The 8,727-nt window shown below is 40.9% G+C and overlaps 1 protein-coding gene across 2 annotated transcripts in view; it reads left to right on the forward strand.

The window, feature by feature from the left end:
- PCCA (propionyl-CoA carboxylase alpha subunit) overlaps positions 1-8,727 on the forward strand; it is a 373,052-nt gene that overhangs the window by 96,646 nt on the left and 267,679 nt on the right. For both annotated transcript variants that reach the window (XM_003789599.2, XM_023513087.1), the window contains exon 7: positions 3,487-3,618. In XM_003789599.2, the coding sequence (XP_003789647.1) occupies positions 3,487-3,618 (132 nt within the window). The remainder of the gene's footprint in view (positions 1-3,486; positions 3,619-8,727) is intronic.

An 8,727-nucleotide genomic window follows, 5' to 3' on the forward strand; every position in this document is an offset into this window, starting at 1 on the left:
TCTGGCTGTATTGCTCAGGCTGGAGTACAGTGGCTGTTCGCATGCGGGGTCAAAGCTCGCTGCAGCCTCAGACTCCTCCTGCTTTGGTCTCTAGAATGACTCGGACTATAGGTGTGTGTCACCATACCTTTCTTTTTATGAATCACTATTAAAGTATTTTCCAATAATGATGAAAAAAATGCCTACTCTTTTGTGGCCATAAAACATTTATTTGGTTTTAGGTATTGTATTTATCGTTATCATTCATGATAAATTTAAAGGGACCTTAAAAAGCCTATTTTCAGAAATAAAATTTTATTGCTATGTCATATCAAAAAGGGAAACTGCTAGGTGCAGTGGTTCATGTCTGTAACTCTAGCTCTGTGGGAGGCTGAGGTGGGTGGATTACTTGAGCTCAGGAGTTCTAGACCAGCCTGAGCAAGAGCGGGACCTCATTTCTACTAAAAATAGAAAAACGAGCCAGGTGCTGTGGTGGGTGCCGATAGACTCAGCTACTCGAGGAGGCTGAGGCAAGAGGATCATTTGAGCCCAAGAGTTTGAGGTTGCTGTGAGTGATGACGCCCTAACCAATAATTAGATAATAAAAGATACAGGGTTAACAGAAGAGTATCAAAAGATGGATAAAATCTGACCTCAAGTTCTAAAACACACAGCTGACTCTTGACAAGAAGTCAGAACTTTTAAACCATGCCCCAGGCCTTTGTAGTTACCACACTGTCCAGTCCTGACCTTGCTCCGGCTTTGTGGTCACAGAGTAGGGCAGTCAGGTACCTTGGGGGCTGCTCTCTCTTTGCTTTAGTTACATGTAGTGGCCAGTCCAGGGAGAGCTCTCACAGCATACTGACAAAAAGAAAGTTCAACACATTCAAACTCCACATTTGAGTAGTTATCTAGCAGACTACTGACTGTTTTGCTTTTGTGTTGGACATGACAAAAAATAGTCACTAAGTATTTCACGTAAGCTTTTTTTTCCTGACAATTTTGCATTTGGGGGTGAGTAATTTACCTCAAATTAGAATGCATGAAAAAAATCTGATTAATCAGTGGTCCAGGTCTTTAGGCTCCTGTTAATCAGAAATCTCACTGTATAATCACAACGTGTCTTGGATGTTCTCATTTATGTTATTTCTTCAACTCTTTGTCTGTATGGGTCTTCTGATTACTTGATTACACATGCCTGGCATAGTGCTTCTTAAAACAGCACTTATAATAAAGTGCTTCCATCTTAGCAAGTAAAATGAGACCACAGAAGACAATGGATAGTTGAAGCATGATTGTTCCCTCTTGCCTTTATTTGGAGTTTAGTGGGCTGCAGGTTTGGGATAAAGACAAATGAATGTGATTATTGTCCTGGTCTGAAATGATGAGTTTGTCAAGCCGGAGCCAGAGCAGCTCCACTTTTCAAAGCTTTTTATTTCTGGGCTTTTGCATAGGATTTTTATCATGGAAGTAAGATTCTATTAAAACTAGGTACGAACATTTGATGATGGAGAGATGCTTTATGGGCATATGTTATAACTGAAGAGGTTTCTTGTTTAGGGTTCTGCCTCTTATAAAACTGACAAGTTGTAGGCTCTAGGGTTCCTACACAATAAATATTGAGGTATTGTGGTCCTAGCTGTCTTGTTATTCTAGAATTCTCTTTTTATTAAGACTTCTAGATAACAGACAAAAACTAACAGTTGTGGCACTCACCTTGGTGTTTATGTTATTGATGACTGAGTTCAGGACATGCTACTCCAAAATTTGGCACCTTGACCTATTGAGCACTTTCTTTAAGCTGAAGGAATTGGGGAAAACTGCAGAAGTAGGGATGTCTCCGATCTTCCCCCACATTTCCTCCCTAAAACAGGTCATAACACCTAGAAAGGATTTTCTGAACTTCCTCCGAGACGGGTCCCTAAGACCTTGTGAGAGGTGCTATTCCTGTATCTGTAGGAAAGGAGCATCTTGTCTCAAAGAGGGAAGGACGCAGAGAGGAATCTGAACAGGCTGGACCAACTCCCCCCCCCCCCCCAACGTTCTCTTAGCTCACACTTTTCTGCTTGATGCCCACTCTTCAGCAAACCCAGATAAAAAATACTTAAGTTGAATCGTTTCTCTGGGTTTTTATTTCTTTATGCAGGCTCCTATGTCATGTAAAGCTTATATTAATTAAATCAATGTGTTTTTCTTTTTTAAATCTGTCTTTTGAGATAGATGCCCCAGCTACAAACTTAGAAGGGCAGAAGGCAGCTTGAGCTGGCAAGGCAGCTGTTATCAGCATTGTCACTCAAACAAACAGAAGCGTAAGACTCAAAGCCTAAAATTTCTCTTCTGTTTTGCTTTGGGCAGAAGGGAAAGTAAAGGCAGGGCTTTTGAATTTAAAGGCAGGACTTACTGCACAGCTTCTCTGAATCCCTGACTTTTAATTCCCTCCTGTATTGGAAGCCTTTAAATAGCTGTATCTCATCCTGGACTTGTCTCATAATGTCTCTCTACCTAACTGACTGTACCACAGCTTGTGCAAAGTTGAAATCATCATCTCATCTTCCAAGTATTTTATCTCCTCATATATGGCCTGTTTATTCCCATTTCTATTTCTACTTCCTGTTCTGGGTCTGTTTAATCTTCCTGGACCATAATGGACAGGATAGCAGTCCAGGGGACATACTGCCATAGCTGTTGTGGTCATTGGGAGAATGAAACTTCTTTTCCACTGCTAACAGGTGGAATCTCAGAAACCCCCTCCATTATTTTTCTAGAAATAGTGGTGAAGCTAACTGCATTGTATTTTGTTCTATTTCTAATTAATTTTGCTTATTAGCATTTTGTTTATTATAATAACATAAACACATTGTCAAGAAACTAAATGTGGTTTGTACAGAGCACTTTTTTTTTTAATTGAAACTGCAACTCTACCTGATCAAACTCCTACTGTATTCTCATCTTTTATAGTCACCAGTTGTAATCCTGCTGTGCTGCACTTTATTTCTCTGAGGTATCGTGATCTGTCTATGTTCCCTGGAATTCACAGATACCCTCTTTATCCATGGTACCTGCTACGTTTATTTCAGTGCCTTGCACGGAGTTGGTGTTGAGTAAATGTGGGTATTTGTGTTGTATTAGCCAGTATGCTGCAGGGTATTGAGAACACAAAGATTTATAAAGTGGAACTTACTGTTTAGTTGGGTGGTAGGATATTACATAAATATGTCATCCAAGTTACTTTTCTCAAGAATACTGTTAATATCAAGCAGGAGTGCTTCATTACTGTCATTTGATTTTCTTTAACTTGATTTTGTTTCATATATCTAACCACACAGGTACTGGATGTGACGCATTGTTATGTATGTTTAATGTGTTGGCCCAAATGCTTGCTGTTAAGTTGTTTTTGCCATATAAATAATCAGGAAATACACATGGGTTTTTCTTTTTGTAAAATTGTGACTCTGTACCTTACTCTATAATGTTTTGTTATATATTTCAACTTGTTTTTCTCCACAGGCAGCAGAAGATGTCATTTTCATTGGACCTGACACACATGCTATTCAAGCCATGGGTGACAAAATTGAAAGCAAATTATTAGCTAAGAAAGCAAAGGTTAACACAATCCCTGGCTTTGACGGGGTAGTCAAGGTGAGAAGCTATTTTACTCTACTCTTTATTGTACATATCCTCAAACCATATTGTGTGGAAAGTACAAGATGAATTGTAATGCTTTTGGGGGATCTATATGTAGACTAAGAAAAATCAGCACTGCTTGTGCTTGGGCTATTTTAAATGGCATAAATTAAAAAGAGTGAGAAGCCACTCAAGCATTGTATTTAATGAATCGGTATTGACGCACATTTTCATAGGACATAACGTGGTGATTAAAGAACGTGCTGTCAGATGTCTGGATTTCATTTAATGGTGGTTTATATTTAATGTTTTATCATGGGTTCTCTGTGTATCTTTGTGTTTCTCTCTATGTGCAGAAAATATAAATGGTAATTTAAAGTATAAATCATGTTCCTGGTGTAAGTAGCATAACTATGAGTGACTGGTAGATCCCAAACACTAAGCAGGTGGCTTGCAGCTGAAGGCTAGTAAGGAGGAATACAGAATTTCGAGTATATGATTTCTCCATCTCCCATGAAAAATCATTCATTTTTTGTTGTTATTGGAAGGAAGTCCTTATGTAGACTTTTAACCTTGCGATTTGAGTTAGTTTGCAAGAACTGGGCATCTGATGTTTCTTACCTCTACTTTAGCATTTTGGGCTGCACATTTCACAATCATTTCATGCATTGCAAGTTAGTTAGAAAAGTTGGCCCCTGCTTAATGAATATCCTCAGCCTCTTGCCCATGTTCACCTCCACGCACCTTTATCTGTGCTCATCAAGTTTGTTCTCTGTTGTCATAAGGAAGATGTTCCACATCGTCGGTGAAGCCAGTTCTTCCTCCTGTGCTTTAGGGGCATTGTTAGAGCTGTCACAGCCTACACTTTTTGCCAGGTCTCTTCCCTCTCTCATGTATCTTAAAACTCTCCTCATCTTTTAGCTCCTTTCTGTTACCCTTGCTGTTAAAAATGCTCAGTGAAGAAGTGGATTGATCACTTGGCTGTGGGGAGGATGAGGTGATAAGGAGGATACGTGAGATCCCTCACACCGTGGGCTCACAGTTTAGTGGGAAAGGAATGTGTTTCTTCCATTCATAAAGCACGGTGACCCCTTGGTCACTCTACAGCTGCCACCTTCTTTCTGTCTTCCCTTTCAGAGCCAAAGGTCTCAGAAGAATTGTCTTTTTTTTTTTGAGACAGAGTCAGTTTTTGTCTCCCTTGGTAGAGTGCTGTGGTACCCTCATAGCTCACAGCACCCACACCTCTTGGGCTCAAGTGATCCTCTTGCCTTAGACTCTTGAGTAGTTGGGACTACAGGTACCCACCAGGCTGGTTTTCCATTTTTAGTAGAAATGGGGTCTTGCTCTTGCTCAGGCTGATCTTGAATCCCGAGCTCAAGGGATCTGGCACCACAGCCTCCCCGAGTACAGGATTGTCCTTACTTTCATTTCCACACCTTTCATTCCATCTTTGTCCTGTTGTGGTCTAGCTTCTTTCCTCATTCCTACGGAATCTCTTTTGCAAAGGTTACCAGCAACCTTTTTCTTTTACCAAATCATTAAATTTCATAAATTATCACCCTGGTCTTACCTCAGTCTCTTAGAAGCAGTTGGTCTCTCAGTCACTCCGTCTTTACTTCTTGAAATACTCACTTTTGGGACGTTTCTCATTCTAGTTTTTGTTTTTGTGTGTTGTGGCTTGTTGAACGCCCTGCTGATTCCAGTCTTTGCTCCTTCAAGGTTGCTTTTATGCCACCTTCTGAGGAGGATGTTTTCTCTTCTTACTGTGCTAATTTGCCCCATCAGTCTTGCTTATTTTCATAGCTTCAGCTGCTACCCTTTCTAATAAATCTGAGAGCTGTGTCTATTCTCTTTTGAACTTCAGAATTGCATGTCCAATCTTACTCTGTGCTCTGAGTAGAGTGCCGTGGCATCATAGCCCACAGCATCCTCAAACACTGGGCTCAAGCAATCCCCTTGCTTTAGCCTTCTGAGTAGCTGGGAGTATAGGTGCCTGCCTCAACTCCTGGCTAGTTTTTATATTTTTAATAGAGATGGGGGTCTCAATTTTGCTCAGGCTGGTCTCAAACTCCTGAGCTCTTGAGCTCTGGTGATCCACCCACCTCAGCCTCCCAGAGTGCTGGGCTTAAGGGCTGAGCCATGTAGTTGTTTCTTTTTTCTTTTGTTTGAGACAGTCTCACTATGTCACCCTTGGTACAGTGCCATGACACCACAGCTCACAACAACCTCAAACTCTTGGGCTTAAGCAATTCTCTTGCCTCAGTCTCCTGAGTAGCTGGATTTACAGGTGCCCTCCCCAACACCCGGCTGTTTTTTCGTTGCAGTTGTCATTGTTGTTTGGCAGGCCTGGGCCGGGTTTGAACTCACCAGCCCCAGTGTATGTGGCTGGCGCCCTAGCCACTGAGTACAGGCACCAAGCCCATCCAGTTGTTCTTAAACAGCACTCACTACTTAATGCCTCTGAGGCACGTTGAAAGTAACAAGTCAAAAGCTGATCTCATCATCTTTCACTTAAAACCAGGGATTGGTGCTTTTGGTACTCATGCATGACTATTTTTATAAGTAGAGTTTTACTGAAACACAGCCATGCTCATTCCTTTACGTGTATTCTGTGATGCTTTTCACCATAATGGCAGAGTTGAGTAGTTGCGACAGAAACCTAATGGCCCATGGAGCCTAAAATATTTATATCCTGATACATTAAGAAAAAGTCTGCTGATTCTGCTCTAAACTTCTTATTCTTCTTTATTTCTGCCTGAGGAAGTGACGGCATTTTCCGTAACATTTTTCAAGCTAGAAACTTAACATAGTTCTTGATAAATACCACTACAGAGAGTTCACTTAAATAACTTTCTGAACCATTTACTTTTAGTTTCTGCATGCTAATACTAAATTGCACATACCTCTAGTCCAGATTACTTCACCAGCCTTCTGACTGGTCTCCTTATAGTCATTCTTGCTTTCATCCAATTCTTGTGGTTTTTTTTTCCTTTTTTTTGAGACAGAGTTTCACTTTGCCTCTCTTGGTAGTGTGCTGTGGTGTCATAGCTCACAGCAACCTCAAACTCTTGGGTTTAAGTGATCCTCTTGTCTCAGCCTCCTGAGGAACTGGGACTACAGGCGCCTGCCACAACATCTGGCTTGTTTTGGAGACAGGGGTCTTGCTCTTGCTTAGGGTCGTTTTGACCTCCTGAGCTCAGGCAATCCACCTGCCTTAGCCTCTCAAAGTCCTAGGATTATAGGCATGAGTCACTGTCCCTAGCTTCTCCATCCAATTCTTGACACAGTATAAGTGATCAACATCAGATTTGGTCTTTAATAACTCTCACATCTCAACTCATTTAAGTCCTTTAAATGGCTGGCCTTTGCTTCTCTAACTAGGCATTATGTCAGCCAACCCTTTGCATTCTGTGTATCAGCTATACTTGACATCGTTCAGATTCTTGAAACTTTTGTGCCTAATTCTTTTGTATGTATGTCAGTTGTGCTTCTGGCCTCATTCCTGATTGTCTCATACTCACTGTTTGGGTCTTGGTTTAAACACAAATTCCTCACACAGGCACTTCTTGACTGTCTACGTTAGATCAGACCCTCTGCTATATTTTCTTTTAGTACCCACTTAACCCATCACATTTTAAACCATTAATTGATTCATTTATTTAGTAAATGTGCATGCTATTTGTCTGCCACTGTTTAAAGTGTTGTGGGGATAACAGTGAACAGAAGAGATTGAAAGATTTTTTTCTGCCCTCTTAGAGGTCATATGATAGAAAGAGGGTAATAAACATAAACAGATAATAAACAAGTAATGAAACATATAATCTGTGCTATACGAAAAGAAATGGAGAAGGGGAATTCTGGAGGGGGGGGCATTCATAATCTTAAATATAGTTGTCTTTGGTATCTGAGGATTGTTGGTTCCAGGACGCTCTGCCCACAGTCCCTGTAGAAATGGGGTAGTGTTCACATAGCCATGCACGTGCTCCCATACACTTTAAATCACCTCTAAATCACTCACAATGCCTATACAATCTAAATAGTTTTATGCTGTGTTGTTTTAAAAACTTATAGTATTTTTAATTATTTAGAAAAATTTTTTTTCATTTTTCTCTTTCTTTTATGGAGATAGAGTCTCATTCTGTTGCGTGGACTAGAGTGCAGTGGCGTCAGCCTAACTAACACGAAACTCAAACTTCTGGGTTCAAGTGATTCTCCTGCCTCAGCCTCCCAAGCAGCTGGGACTGCAGGCATGTGCCCCCACACCTGGCTAATTTTTCTCTTTTTAGTAAAGAGGAGGTCCTAACTTTGCTCAATCTGGTCTCAAATTCCTGACCTCAGCTGATCATCCCACTTTGGCCCCCCAGAGTGCTAGGGTTACAGGCATGAGCCACCACACCCAGCTCTTTTATTCTTTTGTTTTTTTTCCTACTCCAAACATTTACTATCTGCAGTGGGTTAGCTATAGGGATGCAGAGCCTCAGGGTACTAACTGTAGGTTTAGCAAACCATCTTACCACGTGACAGAGCAAGTCATGGGGCTGTCAGGAAGAAGAACAAGCATACTAGGAAGAAAGAGTAACAGGTGCAAAGGTTCTGAGGTTCAAGTGCACCTGGTATAGAACAAGCAACAGGGAAGCGTGGGGTTGGAGTGGAGAGATCAAGGTAAAGACAGTGAGGGAAGAGGAATGGGGGAAGATGTATGCCAGAGAACTCAGATTTTACAGACCTTTATAATCTATTTTAATGATGGGTTAAATACCTCCTTCCTGCATTGGCGTGTAAGCTCCTGATGGAAGGGCTCTGTGTTTTGTTTATGATGGTATCACTTGGTCATGGCGTTGAGCACATCGTGCTCACTAAGTAGTTGTTGAGTGACTGATACTCTAGGAGATAAATTTTATATGCATACCTACCCATTTTATGTACTTTGTCTGCCAGGCAGTACATATTTACTAAAGACACCAAAGAAGCCAAAAAAACAATAGAAAAAATAAAATAGACAGTAGAAATATATCTACAAATGCTCCAGATATTGGAGTTAGCTGATAAAGGCTGTGAAATAATATATTAAAGAAGTTTGAGAGGCTTGCGCCTATAGCTCAACCGGCTAAGGCGCCAGCCACG

This window comes from Otolemur garnettii, unplaced genomic scaffold, assembly GCF_000181295.1.
Source record: "Otolemur garnettii isolate 467f Iridium unplaced genomic scaffold, OtoGar3 scaffold00034, whole genome shotgun sequence".
NCBI classification, from domain to species: domain Eukaryota; kingdom Metazoa; phylum Chordata; class Mammalia; order Primates; family Galagidae; genus Otolemur; species Otolemur garnettii.